Source organism: Protopterus annectens, chromosome 8.part0 (assembly GCF_019279795.1).
Source record: "Protopterus annectens isolate FY-2018-M chromosome 8.part0, PAN1.0, whole genome shotgun sequence".
NCBI lineage: Eukaryota > Metazoa > Chordata > Ceratodontiformes > Protopteridae > Protopterus > Protopterus annectens.
In genome coordinates this window covers 171,136,487-171,157,617 of record NC_056741.1, presented here as the reverse complement: position 1 = coordinate 171,157,617, position 21,131 = coordinate 171,136,487, and the positions used below count along the sequence as shown (strand labels likewise).

Here is a 21,131-nt window from a genome sequence, read left to right as displayed (position 1 = left end):
GATCTCGGAGTTGGTATATTTAAGTAGCGGGGGTGTGGGGGGGGTGCAGGTGCACCCCTGCATAGAACATTTTTTTTTTGTTTTGGGTATTTAGTGTTTTTTTTTTTTTTTTGTAGATTCAACATTGTCAGATTTTGAGCTTTGAAGTTCGAAGTTTTGTGCTTTGGACCTTTCAGCTTTCGATTATATGATATAGACCCGTATATAGTGCATCCATACATCAACCTCAACAAAAGATCATGCACCTAAGTTTTGCAGTTTTTCCGACCCAACCATGTTCTGATAATAATGTTCTTTCTAGACCTAACTTAAATTTAAAAAAAGTATCTTTTGAGCCATATTTTTCTAGAAATCATAAATCTGTTCCAGTCAAAATGTGAAATTGCTTCCTCATTGCCATACTCTGGATATGAACACATTATTTCCTCTTTTGCCTTATTCTTCAGTTGTTTCTTTATAATGCTTTTTATGCGGAAGTCTCCAGAAAGAATCTAGAATGCCTGAGTTTTCATAAGACCTTCACATTCTTCTTCTTAATATCCTCTTCCTTATCTTGTCCTTTGTTAGTCCAGGTAGATATCTCATAAAATTGTCTTACTATATTATTATACCAACTTTCCCACTGACAATCTTCTTTTCTCTCATTCCTTTTACCATTTCACCTTTCTAAAAGCATTTCTTTTGAAAACTACTGAGCCATCACTTTCTTTCTAAGTTTTTCTTTGTTGTTCTGCAAATAAGTAAGGACAACTTTTGATTAAAAGTTTTATTAAAATATTAAGCAGATGCAGCATGTTTTTTTATTAACATCCTGAAGTGGAGCAATCTCATATATGCCACAAACTGTACCATATCCAGACCTCTTTTACTTGTTTTAATATATAAAACTTCCCCCTTTGTGTATTCAGTCTAGTTACCCATATAATCGAAACTATTACTGCCATTTCAGTTTCAGTTTCCGTATACTCTGATAGAATAAAAATAGATTCAGAATAACTAATTTTCCCATAAATGCAAATTTAATCATGGAAAACCTTTTTTCTGAAAGGTAAACTGTAACTTCTCATGAAGAAGAAATGCTTTTGATGTTCCCTATAATTTCCTTATAAGTTACTGCTGTCCATAAGTGACATGGGTGCCAGGCTCAGTGTAAATTTCCTGTTCCCCTTTCACTGGTCTACTTTGAGCTTAAACTGGGTAATAGATGAACCCAGCTTCAAATGGATGGGAAGTCTGTTCCATAGGAGGGGCAGTCTCTGGGACACATATCTGTCTCTCCAGCATGTTCTGTTTAAGTCCCAGACAAAATTCAGATCCCTAGACCTTCTATTATTAGTATTCTATGACTTAAGAATATGTAGGAGATTCATAAGTGTGGGGTTTGGGGATGTCTTATAAGCCAGGAGTAGATTAGAGCTCAGCAATCTATAGGACACAGAGTAGATGGAAAGGGCTTTAAGGCACTCTGCATAAGGCAGGTCTGTGATGCCTTGTATTCTTTTTGTAAGCAGCCTCTGAGGATGCTCTAGTTGCTGTATGTGCCTGGTCAGGTACATACCAAAGGAAGCATTATAATCTATAATTGGTCTGATAAGGGTAGAATACACTGGGATAATGACCTCTTTGGACTTAGAAGCCATGTCCTTACTTATTTGTTGCACGACATAAAAGGATTTCCGCACCACTGTGGACATGTGATGGTCGAAGTTAAGGCTACTGTGTCTACATGTGTACCCAGATGCCTGGCCATTGGGTCAACTCTTAGGGGTGCATTATCAACATGGTAATTAGCCAGGATGGTGACTTCCCAAAGAGTACAATTATGTATTTCAGCATTGAGTTTAAGACCATGGCTTTGGCACCATTTATTAATCAAAGATAGGCCTCACTGAAGAATGATAGTGTTTGCAGGGGAGTCAATGATAACCCCCAGCTTGCAATCATCTGTAAACTTAGTCAGCCATAAACCTTCAGTATTTGCTTCCATTTCAGAGAAATAGATGTTAAAAAGGATGCATCTCTGTTACATGGTGAAAATAATCCTTCATCATTTTCTTGTAATCTCTGCCCTTCAACATCATTCTCTATTTTTACCATTAAGTGTTCTAACCCCATTTTGCAAAACAGAATTTCATGTTCAAATAGTCATTGAAAAAAATCTATTAAAGTAAGCCTCATTCTTAGTTTTTTGCATAGAGTCTACCTGCATCCAAAGTGTGCCAGAACCAACACTTCCCTTTGCTTCCTAGTTCCAGAATAACAGTCCTATGATCAGAAAAGTTTGTTGTTATTGTACTGACATCTGCTTGCTAACCTTTAAACATATAAATAATATAAACATTTACATGTTGTCCCTATCTCCTCTATTAAAAGCCTAGTCAATTGTTTTACCACTTTCATAGCGACTGTCTAAACCATTTCTTCAAAAATAAGTCTACTGTTTCAATGTTTTCTTTTCTGGGCAAGCACCAAGTAAAATTCCCCTTACATATCACTATTGCATTTACCGTACCATAGTTTCTAAACTTTTTAAGCACATCTGTCCTGAGGATATTCTTAGCAGGGACATAGACAGACCATAATCTGAATATATTATTATACCTTTATAGTGTATGGAGTGCAGTGATTATGCTTCAATATTCGGAAAAAGACAAATCAATTAAGCGCTAGAGTGGTGCAAGACCTGACCTTAACAATTGTTAAACACCCCCTGCTGAAGTTGCTAAGGTCAGGTCCCACACTACGCAGTGAAATGTGCCTGTACTGACCAGCAAATGACAGCAGTAGAATAAATGTTTTCTTTCAGTCTGTTGTCTGCAATGGTAACAAGTCCCTAAGTTCCTCTAATGAGTTTAGAAAGTTACTACATTAACAGGATTTGTGTTAGCATGCATTTTCTGTAGGATATACACTCTGAAACTCCAATGTTTGTCATTATTTAGCATTTTCAGTCCTTAGTGGTTTGTCCAAAAACTACAGATTTTATGAGGAACAAACCAAAAATATGAAGCAATAATCTGGATGTTCTGCAAAAATGTGGATAGTTAAGAGACAGGAAAGGTAAGTGTAAATGTGACATACAGCATTAAACTACCTTTCTGACAGCATCGGCTAAGTGTTTTATGGCTTTGAATACCAGCAAAACGGTTTCCGAATTTTTTCCCTGTAACTAGTAGTATATGGAACAGATAAAGCTCCATGCACTACACAGAGTTATGATTGCATCACCAGTCATAACCTTAAATTATGTCTTCTCGACATGGATGCCAAGATTTGCCTCTTGAGCTTCGCTTCCCAGGTGAATTTCTTGACATTCATATCTTGAACACATAATAAGCATGTTATGATTGGCGACTTGATCGCATTCCTCTACATTACAGTCAGTATAGGTCTGCGTAGTTGTTATTTTGTACTTCCATGCTGTTATTTAAGTAGTTGAACAGTAACATGGTAGAGGTAGTAAAACCACAAGTTATTTGTTTATTCTATCATATTTCGTGTTTTATCTTGTCATCCTCACACCCTAGTAAACACTGTCTAAGTGTGGAACTGTTCTATAACAGAAATGGATAAGCTGACAGTTAAACAAGTAACTTTCACAAATGCACCTTACCTTTAGGGCACAGAAGTGAGCTCTTTGCCATTTCTATCAATGTACCTTCAGGCTGGTAAAACAGAAAATAAATAAATAAATGCAATAAGCATTTATTATTCATAACATTTCTTGTTATATATAACGACATTATAATGAACTCTGTCAAAATACTCACAATTCTTCCAGAGGATTGCATCATACCCCTTACATATTAAAAGTTGCTACATTGTAGGTAACTCGAATAAGGTACAACACTTTACAACAAAAGGAATGTGAGCTTTTGTATCCTTTCACAGCAATGCAAAATTTTAATATAACATTTGTCAGATAAAATAAAGCTAATCTTTATATTCTTGATTAACATTTACATTATCAAATTATGTGCTACTGCACACAAAACTGACTGTGACACAAACCAAACATTTGTCAAGGCTGAACATCTCCGTGCATTGTAGATTACAATATTGCTAGATAAAACAGAGAAGAGGTTAAAATGAAATTATTAATATTAACCTATAGTCTTAAACTGATCTGGTTCTCCTGTCGGGATACCAAACCTATATTTAACAGTGTCTGTGAAATGAATCTTGCTTTATCTATGAAGTTATTGAAGATAGCAGATGCAATGAAATGCAATAATCTTTAGTTGAAATTGCATATAGTACTAGGTTATATGAGGTATCAGACGTCACAGTGGTTAACATTGTTGCTGCATAGCCCTTGGCTATTTAATTTGCAGCATTGGGTGGGTGGGTGGTGTTCTCTGTGAAACATGTATTTCACTGGGTCTACTTTACTTACCCGAAAAACCACATCACCAACATTCACTTCACAGAGAAGAATGCGCCAACAAACCAGAAGGCCAACATCTGGAACACCGACATTCCGAAACGAGGTAAGTAACCGCTTGGCCATCCTGTTGAACTTTGCCCCTTACTCCTGCGGTAGTGCAATCCCGGAGTTGGTATATTTAGTTAGGGGGGTGTGGGGGTGAAGATCCCATATGGGGGGGGGTGTGGAGGGGCAAGCTCCCCACATGGGTTGTTTTAGTTTTTTTTTTTTTTGGGCTGGCCAAGTGGTTACTTACCGTGGGTCAGAATGACAGTGTTCTGGATGTTGGCCTTCTGGTTTGTCGGTGTATTCATCTCAATGAAGTGAATATTGACGATGTGGTTTTTCGGGTAAGTGAAGTAAATTCATTTCACTACATGCTTCAGTCTTCTCTCATATTCCAAAAACATGTAATAGGCCAATCAGTGCTCCTTCAAACTACATGAAGTGTAAGTATCACTTACAAGTGAGGGTGTACATGGTTCCTGCAATACACTGGCAACATTTCTAGATTTAGTTTCTGTGCCTTGTGATTAATGAGTGCTTGGAAAAGTTCTGACTTACCCTTGCCCCTGAATTGTATGAAACCGGTAACCTGATAATAAGTGAATGAATGAAGAATTAATGAATGAATAATAGGTTACACTAAAGAGATTATACACATTCATATCTTGGTATGTTTTCAATATTCTTTTGTACCATAATGACAGTATCCATTTTTTATCACACCAGTGAAAATAAAGCAATATGATTGTCGCTGTTGTTTTGAAAAGTGGTTCTAAGCAACAAATGCAAAATGACCCTTTAGGTCTAGATAGCATATGGATATAGAACACTTCTGATGGACATCTCTGTGTTGAGAGTTGTCTGATGTGAAACTGCAGGAGAGAACAGAGGATGTCCTTCATATGATTATTGCTGCAATAGCCTAAGCTTTATGGCTTATGTCTAGCAAGGAAGTAATAGCTGCCCAGCTTCCAAACCTTCATGGCACCTTCCACACACCAAAACCATTAGTCAGGTTGAACTGACTTAAAGTTAGTTTTGGGTGTCAAGCCCTTCTCAGCTTTTCTTTCAGTAAAAAGATGGCGCCTCTCTTGGATTTCAGGAATTGATGTCTGGCTAACACTGTTGTAATGCTGGGCAGATAAGTTCCCTTTGGGAAAAACTTCCACTTTATTTTTTGTAACAGAAAATGTACTTTGTCAATAAAATATCTATCTTTATCTATATGGGAGCATATATTTTAACTGACCTCACAAATCTTTGATTCCACGGCCATAGATGACAACTCATTGAATATACAAAACATCATTCCACAAAGGATCAAAAAATAAACAAAACAAATCTTGTTGCTGTTGCCTCCGGCCCCCCCCCCCCCCCCAATATGGCTGTTTTCACAAAACCTCGCAGAGGAAGTTAGAAATGAAATTTTTGAATTCTTCCTTGGAGAGAGAGAGAGAGAGAGAGAGCTAGTTTTTTGACCTTCTTCTGCAGAGATCATTAAAAAGTGTGGGAAGCAGGTGAAAGCTGATTCAAGGGATCTCTCAGATTTTTTTGACCTCCTTCCCCAGGTTTACAAAGGGATTTTATTCTTCCTCATCTAATTTCAATTAAAAAAAAAAACAATCTCAGCAGTCTGCTGGCAAGCAGACATTAAAGAACAGTGTTAGAAAATGTCCAAAGAGAAAGCAGGAACCTAACAAAGGAGAGTCTAATAAGTCTGAATGACAATTGATAGACTCCCCACCCCCATCCTGACAGTCTTTTTATTCTTACAGACTGTCTGAAGCCGTTCTGTCTTTGGTGACAGTTTATTTCAGACAGATGGGTTCTGAGACTAATCCATTAAGGCTATAGATGGCAGACGGAAGTGAGCATCTGTCCCTCCTTTTCTTCTTTATCTGCCAGACCAAACTCTTCTTTTCTCTCCTGTCATACAGAATATGCTGGCTCATGGGACAAAAGAAGCTGTTTGTTCTCCTCATTTAGGGGAAGGATCTTATTCAAAGATGTTTCTGATGCCAAAGAAAGAAGGATGCTCATGGGAGATGGTGTCTGGACCTTTCCTTTCTGAGCCAGTTTGTGATAGCGCCCAAGTTAAAAATGCTGCCACTTCACAACTTCTTACCACTTATTCCCCATATGAGTTTCCTACTGCCCTTAGATTAAAAGTTGCATGTCATCACATTCTTATAGATCCAGACTTCAGGTATTTCCTAAGGTTTTGTGTATCTAGGTCACATTATCAGTTCTCTCTCTTACCCTTTGGGCTACTACTACTCCAGGACTGTTTACAGAGTGTCTATATCCTGTCAAAGCTTACTGCAGATTGCAAGGTATTCACGTTTTCCTTAGTTGACTTGCTTATGTTTGCAGTCTTTCTCCATATGTCAGGAATCCCTTGCATGTTTAAGGGTCTCCTATACAAGCTGGGATTCTAAAAGAACATTCAGAAATCTTTTCTGACTCCTTCTCACAAGATTGTTTTTTCTGAGTTGTCTGGTAGACATCTTAGTTCAAAGAGCTTTTCTCTTACAGGAAAAAAATAGATGTGTGTTTAGATCTATTCCTGAGGTTTTCCACTCAGGCATGTGTCTTTGCAAGGCAATTCCTCAGTATTCTGGGTCTTATGGCATCATGACTCCACATGGTAAAGTTACAATGGTACCCGAAATGTCTATGGTCCCAGCATCAACATCCCTTAACCTTTCACATTCCAGTTCTGGGATTTCTCAAAAGGGAGGTCATGTGGTAGAGACACCAAATTTCTCAGAATCATGGTCTTCCATTCTCCCCTCCTGCTCCTTTCACAGTTAGTCACAGCAGATGTTGCTTGGGGAGCAGTGTCTATGGGGATAAAAGTGCAGAGTCTTTAGAACAAAAAAGATAGACCAAAACACATTAACATAAAACAGATATTAGCTCTCATAAATGCTGACAACTCTCTAAATCATTTGTGGCCCCTGGGACCTCTACAAGTGTTTACAGATGACACCGTAGTGATATGGTACATAAAAAAGCAAGAAAGTACCAGATCTGTGCAGACTAGCCATGGTATCCGGGGATATAACTTTTCAGCACAATCTCACTCTAAAGGCATCTTGTGTTCCATCTGATCAAAATTTTGTGGCAGACAAGGTCAGCAAGACCAGGGCAGACTCTCTTGAATGGAAGCTGAATTAGAGGATCTTCCAATATTTGATCCATCTATGGAGAACACCTCAAATAGATTATTTTGCCTCCTCTCTAAACGATCAATCAGAAAACCTCGGCTCCACAACTACATGCACGAAGGCTAGGAAGACAGATGCCTTTTCTTTTCCTTGGACAGAAATGTTCATGTATACTTTTCTATCCTTTCCAAAAATATCTAAGATACATCTGAAAATTCAGAAGGTCTCCCCAAAGATCATTATGGTAACTCCCTTCTGGTCCAAGCCAAAGTGGTTCTCCCTTATTCTGGAAATGGCTAGGAGAAATTAGCACAAACTTTCTCACAGACTTTATTTACGCACACAAGACTGGGATATTTGATACATCCTAGTTACAAATGAAGCAACTGGTTGCCTGCAGGATAGGATTTTAATATCTTTTAGGCACCTTTTTTATGAGGATGTACAGCAGGTATTAATGGAGACAAGAAAGCCTGGTATTAGAAAATCATATATTATCAAATGGAAAAGGTATTCTAGTTAGTGCCAAGAAAAGAACCAGCATCTACTCAGGGCTAGTGTTTCTCTGTTTTTACAATATTTGTGTGAGTTACTATCCTGTGGTCTGTCTTACTCCTTGATTAAGGCCACTTGTTGGCCAATTCAGCATGTCTGTCCATGGATCCCCCTTTTTCAATGCAGTCTCATATGAAAATGGTTTTGAAAGGAGTGTTGCATAAAAAGCCTCCTAGAAAAAGGGGCTCCTCCTTAGAATCCTGACATTTTTGTTATAAAAACTAACTATAGCTCCATTTGAACCAGCTCATCAGACTGACTTGAAGTTTTTGACATAGAAAACAGTTTTACTTAATGATATGACCTCTGCAAGAAGAGTATGTGGGTTGCAAGCATATATGGTTGGTCAACCTTCTCTCTTTTTTTTACAAGGGGGATAAGATTTCTTTAAGAAGTAATTCTTCTTTAATGCCTAAAGTGGTATCCAAACTTAGTTTAAGTCAAGCTATCCTTCTCCTTGTCTTCTTTTACAAAACATAAAAAATAAGGGATAAAGGTTACTTCATACCTTGAATGCCACAGACAACTCAGGTACCATCTTGACAGAACAAATTCTTTCAGAACTTCTGATGTTTTTTTTTTTTTTTTACCAAACTAAGAAATAAGAACAGCCAGTGTTAGACTGTTTCCAAATGGTTGTTTCATACTATTGTTTTTTGTTACTCCCCATCACAACAAAACTATTCCAAGCAGGGTCAAGGCTCATTCTACCAAGGCATTGGGTTCTTCTATGGCTTGGAAGGAATCGGATTCTAGAAATTTTCTAGAAGCAGTAATGTGGTCCTCTATGCACACTTTTACAAAGCAGTGGCAACTAGATTCCTTCTGCAGGTCTAGAACAGGCTTTGCTAGTACAATTCTCCAGTGGCTACTGGACCCTTATATTTCCTCCTCCTAGTATATCTAAGCTATCCATATAGCTTAGGCTACTACAGCAGTGATCAAATGAAGAACATAGTACAGCTGTAAAGTAAACTTACATAACAGTAGCTTTCTGAATAACCACTGCTGCAGTAGCTTCCCCCCCCTCTCTCCATCCCCCTTGTTATTGTCACATACTTATGCCAGTTTGTGGAGATTTATTATTATTATTTTTCTAGCATTGTCCTTCTCAGGGTTTTAGCCTCCCCCCCCCTCTCTCTCTGTTGGCATGAAAGCTCTGAATTGCTTGGAGCGAAACCTAACATTTATTCAGTTCACCATGAGCAGACTAACGGTTTGGGTGTATGGAAAATGCACTGAAGCTTTGGAAGATGGCCAGCCATTATATCCTTGTCAGGACATAACCTATATAGCTTAGGCTAATGCAGCAGTGATCATTCAAGTATCTCCTGCTATGGCAAATTTACTTAAACAATTGTATTTCTATTACACTGAAATGCTCTACTATTTGGGACAAGAATTCAGAGATATAAGGAACTCACTTTAGGCCTGGTTCACTGTGGGTTATCACGGGGCAACTACATTGCAGCAAACTAATATGTTCTTTGGGAATGGTCACTGTAACAGCAAATTATAAAATCTGGGTTTACCCACCTTACATATCGTACTTAAATGTCAGAAATATTTGTCAGCTGTGCATGCATCCTCCTGAAAGCAAGTGCTGGTCTTATGCCAAACTTCCATGAAACTTTGGCTGTGAGGAAAGAATTTACACAGCCAGTTTTGCGAGGAGCATTTTTAAGTTCTCCTACCTGTTTTCAGTGCTTCACATCCATCAGTAATCCCTAAAAACAACAGTAACATTAACCCCTGTTGTGCTCCTTGCTTGTCAACTATTTATTGTTTTTGATCAGAGCTTTTAAGTCAAAACAATAAAGTGTTGAGTGTGGCTGTGGTAAACAACTGTGCTTTAAATATCAAAAATAACTAACTCTGTTGCGTCTGTATGTTATGTTTTTATTTCACCTTTTTTAAATAAAGAACTGGAAGTCAGGGAGTTTGATGAAAAACAGTACAGAAATGATACGTCTGGGAATATCAGCAAAGGTGATAACACATAACAGAATTATAAATTGATTGGCAAAAGTACCAAAATTCTTAGTGACTGAGTTTCCAAAAGAAAAGACACTGGCAGCAGCTTTGTTAGTACTTGCCTTGGTTTTCTTATGATCGTATTAGATTCAAGGGCTTCAGTGTTGGATGACTGTAGCACTTCACTAATATTTAATCAGGCCAAGTCCGCCTTAGATGCACCCATTTTTATCTGCAGGTTTACTGAAGCCATCCTTCAAGACCTTTGCAAGGGAATATTTTAGAGAAGTACAGAAAATGTACACAAACAGGAGAGACCTACACTGGATTTTGTACCGGTTTGAAGTGAAGTCAGTCTGTGGCGGATAGGACCACAAAGTGTGAACTTTTAAAGATACCTGCATGCATTCAAGTCAGCACAAGAGAATAAAAAAGTCCATTTCCTTCACTTTTCTATGGGAAAGGTGAACTTTCATGTGATGTCAATTCATTGTTTCCTCTCAGGATTCACATAAGGATAATTAATCCCCTCAATCTTTTAATTCTCTGCAAGAATATCTTCTCTTATGGAGATATTAAAATTGACAGGAGGATTTTCAGTTAACTTGTATGGAATCCCTCTTCTCCTGAGAAAAGATACAGTACATAGCAGACAGCAGTTCCACTTTAATACAGTTTTCAGGATCCTTTAAAGGTGAATATCACTGTCCACATGAGTGGGATCAGCAGCCCCAGAAAAGGCTAACAAGGAAGCAGAATGAGAAAACTGTCCCACTTGCATTTTTACCCAATGATAAGTAATCTGCTATTAGATACATATGAAAAGAGTGACACTCATCTAGTACCGTAGTAATTAGAACATACATTATTTAGGTCTCATTATTTTTTATCAAAGTTCTGTTTTAGAACAGATTCAGGGAAATTTGCTTTATATTCATAGCAGCAATGTTATTAACAGAGCAAAGAAGTTGACAACTACAGTGGGAAAGTAAAACTTTACATACCAAAATATGCATATAACACTGTAGATACTACATCAAAATCTGCCACGTGAGGGATAATTTTGTAAAGACAGTCTTAGAACAGAGGTTTATAGTGATATTGTTAAATCTAAATTACTTAATGACCAAATTACACAATTATTCTGTTTTATACAACCAGCAGATGACATTGTTATTTTATGAAACAAAGTTAAAAGAGATTCTAATTAAAGAAAAGAACTCAACAGTTTTGGTAATATAATATAATATAATATAGTATAATACAATATAATATAATATAATATAATATAATATAATATAATATAATATAATATAATATAATATAATATTAGTATAATATAATATAATATAATACAAACAATTTTACAACTCAAATTCAGTTGGAAAAGACTGATATAGATATATTTAAATGTACTGCTATAATTTGCAATTTGTTCAGACATCTCAAGGGCAGCTCCAAAGCTCTGCTCGCACCTACTAAACATTCAATTGATGTCACCTATTAATAAAGAACACAATTTAAAAAGGTACATTTCAGTCAAATAGGTCAAGGCATCTACTCCACATTGTTTGTACTGCAACAAATGGCCAAGTCTTCAACATCATTTTTTGACTTATGACACCTGAATGAATTCATAAATACTAAATAATTCAGGGTGCTGACTCAGTAGAATAATTTTCCTTTGGCAGTTGACTAAATTACAAAAAAGTTTTCTTTGACCACTTTAGCATGATTACATTTTCAAAGGCTAGTCATAGACTCATTGCTGATGAAGGGCTTCTAACTCTGAATCAGACAATCGAGATTCAAATAGTCCTAATACAATTGCCTGAGCAACAAGCACTCACAGAGATCAGTTTCAGAGGGTCTTGGAACACATGCCTTCTTGCATTTCACTAGATTCTCATGCAGGATTACATGCTGGCCAAGCACTATGACACATCTGAGCTTCATCATGAACAACTTCTTTAAGTACAACTCACCATCAGAAAAGCTCCATACCATATCCTTGTGAGCTATAGGTCCTCCTCTATGACCCGGGAAACCCATAGTGGAGTTATGAGGTATTTGAAGATCAGGTGCTAAGACATAACATACTACATCTGGGCCTAGAGGAGTGATGTGGTATCTGAAGACCAGGTGGTGAGGCACTAACATACTACATCTGGGCCCAGGGGAGTGATGTGGTATCTGAAGACCAGGTGCGAAGACACTAGCATATTATACATATGGGCCCAGGGAGTTATTAGGTATCTCAGAGACCAGGTGCTAAGGCACTAACAAAGCACATCTGGGCCCGGGGGAGTTATGAGGTATCTGAGGACCAGGTGCTAAGACATAACATACTACATCTGGGCCCAGGGGAGTGATGTGGAATCTGAGGACCAGGTGCTGAAGCACTAACATACTACATCTGGGCCCTGGGGAGTTATGAGGTATGTGAAGACCAGGTGCTGAGACACTAACATATCACATCTGGGCCCAGGGGAGTTATGAGGTATGTGAAGACCAGGTATTCAGACCCTAACATACTTCCAATTGCTCTGCCTAACATGGGGATAAGAGGATGAAGATGCATGCTTTGATCAGATTGCTAACAACTGAACCTGGTTGACTGGCTTGAGCTTAATTAGGAATGGTGCATTTGAGAATACTGACAGTTCAACAGTGGTGGACTGTACATCACTCAGTGCTGCCTGAGTGTCCAATTTAGTATGAGTGTTACAGAAAGGGTTTTAGCTGGGGTAAGGTGCAGGGTTGGGGTAAGACGCACAATAGGGGTTACGGTTATGATTAGAGTTAGGGTTAGCACACATGAACAAGGTGGGTCAAGGAAATGAAGTCTCACTGTTCATCCCATCTTATCAACATATGTTACTACAATTTGCTGGCTCATAAACGTATGGGAGGAAAAAAATCTTTAATTTAAAATCTTAATGGCCAACTAACTGAGGTCTAGCTAGTCAAAAAAATAAAGTAACCAGAAAAATAATATATTAACATAGCACACTCCTTGTCTAATCATCATATCAGAATTCCAATGCATCTCACATACAAGAATGTGCATGCACACATACTTACACATGCAAACCAGCCCACATACAACACAGAACTGAATTTAGCTAACACCCACACAAACTATTATTTCAGGGCAAGCTTTTACACTCCCTGCAAGAGGTAACTCTCCAAAAAATACTTACTGCTGCTTGGGACACAGAGTTTCTCTCTTGCACGCACACACACACACACACACACACACACACACACACACACACACACACACACATATCTCACTACTTTGTACACCAGTCATACCCTCCATATCATAGACTCATTCTTACAATATCATTTTACTGATCAAACACATGCTGTCACAACCACATTCTCCTGAGCATACAGTCATTCTCATATGACCAAATGTCAGACCATCCTCACGCTATCGTACTAGCAGCCTTCCAACCACATACACAGTCTGAAAACACTGATCTTTATGTGAAACATACACTGTCATTCCTGCAATCTTCCAAACACAAATACACACACACACACACACACACAAGCACACACGCACACACACACACACACACACACACACACACACACACACACACACACACGCACACACACACACACACACACACACACACACACACACACACACACACACACACACACACACACACACACGCACACACACACACACACACATCTCACTACTTTGTACACCAGTCATACCATCCATATCACAGACACATTCTTACAATATCATCTTCCTGATCAAACACATGCTGTCACAACCACATTCTTCTGAGCATACAGTCATTCTCATATGACCAAATGCCAGACCATCCTCACGCTATCGTACTAGCAGCCTTCCAACCACATACACAGTCTGAAAACACTGATCTTTATGTGAAACATACACTGTCATTCCTGCAATCTTCCAAACACAAATACACACACACACACACACACACAAGCACACACGCACACACGCACACACACACACACACACACACACACACACACACACACACACACACACACACACACACACACACACACACAAGCACATGCACACATGCTACTCTTAGAAGTGAACAACCTAGGTTAGGCAAACTCACCAGCATACTCCTACACATTTCCAACCAATACAAGTGACTACTCACTCAGAAAACAAGCAGTATATTTAAAATATGCTTCTCATCACCCAACATACAAACCCAAAGAACACCATCCAGACACACTGACACACACACACACAGACACACACACACAGACACACACACACACACACACACACACACACACACACACACACACACACACACACACACACACACACACACACACACACAAAACCATAATAGCTTACTCCTACACAATCTCACACACACACATTACTACAGTAGCTCTAACACCTCTTTTATAAAGTAAGCTATGCTTACAATATAATTGACAAGCAGACCTATGGCAGTGATGACCCATGCATTTATATATCCAGTGAGTATAGCATTGCCACCTATTTTTTTATTTTTTATTTCTGGACTCTCCAGAAATCAAACTGATTGTCCAGTAGTCCAGAAAACACTGTACAAACTAAAAAGAAACCGATTATCAATGTTAAATCTGTGGATTTACTATGCTTTTGTACAGAAAAGCATAGTAAATTGGCAGAAAAAAAGGATCTCAAATGAAAAAAAAGAGTGCATTCCTCATCATCTGATGTGAAATGGATGGGAAGTGGGTGGGGAAATGAGAGGAGATGAATGGTATTATGGAAAGTGTGAGGGGTGTGGCCTTGGTCCGGTCTTTGTCACAACAAAAGGTGGCAACTCAGTATGCATCTTGACCAGTATGTATATTCAGTGAGGTTGTGCATTTAGTGAATAACCATCAATAAGACCATTGCCAACTGGCCCATTAGCAAAAGCATGACACCCTAATTTTATTATCTCTAACCTTTTTTAAAAATCCTTTTTCAGTTAATGATTCTAATATCTGGTTACCTGCAAGGCATAATTAAAGAATACATTTTTAGTTATTTCACAATATAATTCATATGCTCTACTTTTTCTTCTAATTAAGCATCTTTCCAAGCTCAAGCCTAATAAATTATTATTAGATCTTATAAAAATTCCTAAAATATACTGAAGGATTAATGGTTATCGGAAATTGGTTACTTTGTTTACCCTATCAAACTTAAGGATTTAACAGGGAATAGATGAATGATTGCCATAATTTTCCACATCTTATGTCATGTACAGTAGCTCATATTTTCTTCAAAATTTTCAGTCGGCATTTGAAATCTGTTACTACCAAAAATTGCTATTGGGAGACATGGCCAAGATGGCTAACTGAAAGCAGCAACTGGTGAAACATGTATGACTGAAAACATTTCTCTGACAGAAAAATATAATAAGAAATTAAAATTTGGAGATACTTGTTAGCTAATTGTATTCACTAATAGAGATAGAAATATTTATAGCTTCAAGTTCTTCAAAAGCTATAATTTTCCTGTCAGAATTTCAACTGCTTGGTTAACAGAGAAGAGACTTCAATATGATCCACTCAAGAAATGGTTCTCAGGATTCCTGTGTTAAAAAAAGACATTCAGTCACTAATATCTAGTATGCATGATGTATTACTTAAAATGGACAAACTGGATACTAAAATAGAAAGTCTCAAAGAAGAGACCAGAAAGAAGATGGAATATTTAGAAATTCTCATGAAACAACAAAGTATGCACATCAGCATTATGGAAGAAACTTTAAATACTCATGAAGGGAGAATAACTGAAGGTGATTCTCAGACTGATTTTCTTTTAAAACAAAATAACTGGCTGATAGCTAAAGTTGATGATTTAGAAAATAGACTGAGATAAACAACATTAGAATTTATGGTATACCTGAAAAGTATGAGGGAGACAATATAATAAAGTTCTTAACAATCTGACTACATAAAACATTAAATATATCTGAAACCTTATCTTTTAGAATTGAAAGGGGGCACAGATCCCTGAGAAAACCTTCAAAGAAGGAAAATTCATCACATTGTTCAATTGTAGTTAAGTTTATGTCTAGCTTAGAAAAATATCAAATATTAAAGACAGCATGGTCCAGCCCACCTATTAAAATAGGTGAACATATGGTCAGATTTGACAATCATTTTTCTAGTAAAGTAATGAGTAGAAGAAAATCCTGCTTACCACTGATCAAGAAACTTAAAAAGAACAACACTAGAGTCACTTTGGTGTTTCCTGCAAAGATCAAATTATTTCTTTCCAAAGAAACTAAATATTTGACACGCTGGAAGCGGTATCTACTTTTGTCAGCAAAAGTAAAATCCTTAATAATACTTGAAAATTGATTGGAACAGTATATCCCTCAAGAGACAGAGTAAACTGAATTCCTGGAAAAGTGCTCCTAAAATTAAAAAGCTTAAAAACAAGCAAGTTTTATTCTGTGATTGCAGGACTTTTATTATCTGAAACTATGAATTTACCTTTTAAGCAAAAGCTTTATATGGCACTTTAATCTTCAAAACATATGTAAGTATTTATTTATATTTTAAGCTAAAACATTTTTAATGATAAGGAATATAAATGGCTAGTTTTAATGTTTTACTGTATTTACAGTGAAATACAATATATTTCATTTAATAAACTTAGAAATGAATTTATAAATGTTAAGCAAATAGTTATTGTAAGAGAATGTCATTAAATTATAAGCAATATAATTGGTAACTTTAAGACTATATAAGTTAAGAATTTTATTTGTTTAATATTGCTTTGTATGTGCATTGCTGGGTTAATTGAATGTCGGATCTAGATAATACGTTAATTTGAAGATTTATAGTGCTGGTGATTTGTTTTCTTTGTTCTTGTGTAACACATCCTTTCACGGGTCATTTATGAAGCAAGTAACACCTAAAGAAAGCTTGAGAACAAAAAAATGTTCCAGTTGTGTCAGAATGCTGGCTTCTTGCTTGCATTGCTTACTGCCTTGAGCTGTTCTGAAGAAAATCTAGGTCAAAGTTCATTACTGATGTCAGAAAAAACAGAAATTAACTTTCTTTTTCTTTCTTCCTTTTTAAGTATATATGAGAGAAATCTACTCAAAATAAAATATTTTTCTATTTCTTTTCTTAGAAGTGAAGAAGTGATAAAACAAAAGCTATAGTAATGTTTTATATTGAGCTGTTGTTGACATATAATTTGCTTATATTTTGCTGAATGTTAATAGCTTATGCTATAGTATTATTAACTCTAACTGCACTTATTAATTGAAAGAGGTAAAGTTAGGTGTTTGTTACTAATTACAACAGTTTAAAGGAAATAAGAAGAATGAAAAACTTATAGAGGAAATAATCAGCCATTGCATGCTGTGAATTGTCATTTTCACATGCTGTGATCAAATTCTAATGTCAGGTTGTGAAGCTTAGATCAGAGCACCAGTTCATAATGGCCAAAAAACACACATTCAAATTAAACAAGCAGGAATTCTTGTGTGTGTGTGTGTGTGTGTGTGTGTGTGTGTGTGTGTGTGCGTATATATATATATATATATATATATATATATATATATATATATATAGTCAAGATTGCTTGTAATACTGGAATTGATAAGAAGAATCAATATCTTATCAACATCTTATGAGTAATATTGCACAAATAATGAAATATATACCATGTAATATCAATAAAAGAGCAGTATTAGTAAGTTAAGAAATATATACACAAACTGTAATCCCGAATAGAGAGCTAATGATTAAATAGCTCTTTGATGGGTGATTTTAGAAATTCAAGTTATATAGAAGAAGGTAGAATACTAGTGGGCAAATAAGACAGGAAAAAATATATTTACATAGCAAACTGCTTATAAGAAAGATACCTATTACATATACATGCATGTGGCAGAAATGTGAAAATACAAGAGCTCATATAATTTACATAGAAAGTCATATAAAATATTTGAAAATATCCTGATAGCTGACATTTTAGTTTGATAATGTGAACTTTGAAGCTTTTTGCAGATTGTATTTTTTTAGCTTCACTTAAATTGCCTGAAATAACTAATTTCATAAGTTAGAGCTGACATTTGAGTGTTTTATTGCTAAATCCATTTTGAATGAAAATAAAGTAGCTTTTCCAGTATGGTTAAACATGAGAAGGGAGAATGGGATTTCAATTAAGCACCTTGTAACTTTTAAATACAATATAGACTGCAAATGCTTTTTTAACTCCATAGAAAAAACAAGACATTCTCTTTGACCTCAGTAATGTACATATGTTTATGAATTAGTTTAATAAGCTAAAGGATTTTTAGATATTGTGATATTTATCATATTAAGAGTGTTACAGAATTTTGAGATAAAAAGTATTTAAATAATTTAGGTTAGAAAATGTTATCAACAGCTTCTTTTGACAAAAAGAGGAGGGGAACTGCTATACTTTGGAGAAAATGTACTGTGTCTAAGGTGATGGAATACACTAATGATCCCAAAGGAATGTATACTTGTGTAATAATTGAACAAAATGGCAAACTATATACACTAGCTCATTTTACTAGATCTCTGGTATAGATAAAGATCACTTAAACTTACTACAAATCATTGGAAAGGTAGCTTAATTTTAGCATGAGACTTTAACTGTCTATCTAGTATAGAAGATACAAGTGAACAGAAGAAAGATATAGTTCTGGCAAAACTATTAAATCACAATTTAGTTTATTTAATAGTAAAAGCAGAAGACATGTCAGTGTTTTTCACTCATTATTCCTATGAGCATGGGACACAGACTAGAAATGATAGGATTTATGCCTCTACAGATTTACTTCATAAGGTGTATTATGTTAAAGCTATTCCTTGTCCTTTATCTGATCATAATGCCCTAAGCATTAATATATCAATGGATATAAGGACATTTCAGATTATTTATGGAATCCTGGTGTATATGATGTAATTAAAAGAATTCAAGAGTTGTCTTAAGGAGCAAATCTAAATTTTTTTTATCTTTGATACTAGCCAGGTTATTAAAGTCATACTATAGGCATCTTTAAAAAATGCAAATTAAAGATAGAATGGGAATATGGGCTAGTAAGAAAAATGAAGGCGTAAGATAAAGATTTGTTAGAAATACAGGATAAAATACACAAAGGGAGGATTGAATAACAAAGAAATTAGAGAATACTGAAGTCATTAAAATTAATGACAAAAATGCAGATTTTAACTCTGTTATACTCTGAATAGTCTCAACTTACACTAGTCAATGGAAAATTATTCAGGAACTGATTTTATTAAATTCTTATAAGTTTATCAAATATGATAAACTAGAAATATGTAGCAATCCTTTCACTTGGTTAATAGCATTTACCTTAGAAGGAAATTCATTTCAATCTTTTTAGTCTGCATATATGAACTCAATTCTTAAAACAGTTAAGAGTTATATTTTTAAAACTCCATTAATATCAAAATGGAAATATTTGTGCTTTCCTATTGCACACACCTCTAGATTTAAGGAATCTCAGAACAATGTTAAAATGAATTTACTAAAAAGGAATGGATTAATATATATGGTCCTATTGCTTTGAAAAAGGAAAAGCTAGGTTGCCAGAATATTTAATGAAAGATTATAAGTTAGATGAATCTGTTAACCAGTTAATACTATCAGTAAGAAATTAAATAAATTTGTAGATAATATGAGTGAAGATGAACTGAACACTATCCCCCCATTATATGAATATGTAAATGATATCACTGAAAGTAAATTGACTTAGAAAGAACACTTGTCCAAGTTATACAAGTTAATTATAAATGATCATAATAATTTTGATGTAACATTCTGGAATGTTTAGATAGTAGTGGTCTGAGGGATTCAATAGATGGTAAACTTTGTTCCTTAGATCAGTTAGTCAAATTTCTTCAAGTATATACTGGAAAGTTTTTATGTGGAAATATATGTTTTTATTTCCTATAAAACTTCTAAGTTTGGTAAAATGATTTCTTCAGTCTGTTGGAGATGTAATAAAGATCTAAAAGCTGACTGGGCACAAGTTTATGGATTGTGGAAAATTAAATGTATATTTGGAAGAGATAAATATGTTTTTAGGGGTTATGGCCTGATAATTGTCCTTTAACTAGACCATTAATACTAATGAATTTTCCACTCCCTTCTTTTGTAAATGTTAAACAACAAAAGTTGTTCAGGAGTCTGTTGGCAGTAGCCAGGAAAGTTATTACAAAAAATTTGGAATCTAAAACTGAAAAATAAGTGATTAGAATAAGATCTATAAATCATACTAATACTTTTATTGGTTGGGATAACCTTGAAATGTTGCTACTAAAATACCAAGATTCTTAATGTGTTAATTGTATAAGAATATCTTGATGATTCAATGTATTCCTAATGCTGTATAATGTTGAATTTCTTCCTTTCTGTTTATATATTATAAATATGTTAAATCAATTACATGTTATTAAAACAATACCATTAGGATATGTAGACAATATAAATGTCACAACCGTCACTACATATAATATTGGACAACATTTGTCTACAAAACCAGTAAATATGTCTGATAAATTCATTTTAAATATACTATGAAAATGCACCTCCTTCTAGTTTTCCTTTTGGAAGGACTGTGATCTTCTTCTCTGAAGTGATAATTTGTAGACGCACCTTTGGAACCCCAAATGAAAATTGATTGGAACTGAATAGCAGCCCAAAGGTATTACCATCAAAAAGTTGCAATATACTCAGAGGTCATGTTATTTTATAATGAATGTTTAAGACTTTAAAAAAAAAGATGATTATTTTCCAGGTCTTCATTCATTGCTTTACTTGTAAGAATATAAATGTTGGCACTATGCACATCTTTTGCCCTACTAGGCTGTTGGCCCAAGGGCCTAAGTAAGTCTAGCCAACAAGGTTCCCTGTCTTACACCACCCAAGAAAGTTATTTTCCTGTGCCACTGTCAAGCAGAGACACAGAAGTGAT

The 21,131-nt window shown here is 35.7% G+C and overlaps 1 protein-coding gene across 1 annotated transcript in view; it reads right to left on the bottom strand.

Moving 5' to 3' along the window:
• Positions 1-21,131, bottom strand: part of LOC122808690 (alpha-2-macroglobulin-like) — a 1,814,690-nt gene that overhangs the window by 477,361 nt on the left and 1,316,198 nt on the right. The window contains exon 22 of the mRNA XM_044079678.1: positions 3,614-3,665. Within this exon, the coding sequence (XP_043935613.1) occupies positions 3,614-3,665 (52 nt within the window). The remainder of the gene's footprint in view (positions 1-3,613; positions 3,666-21,131) is intronic.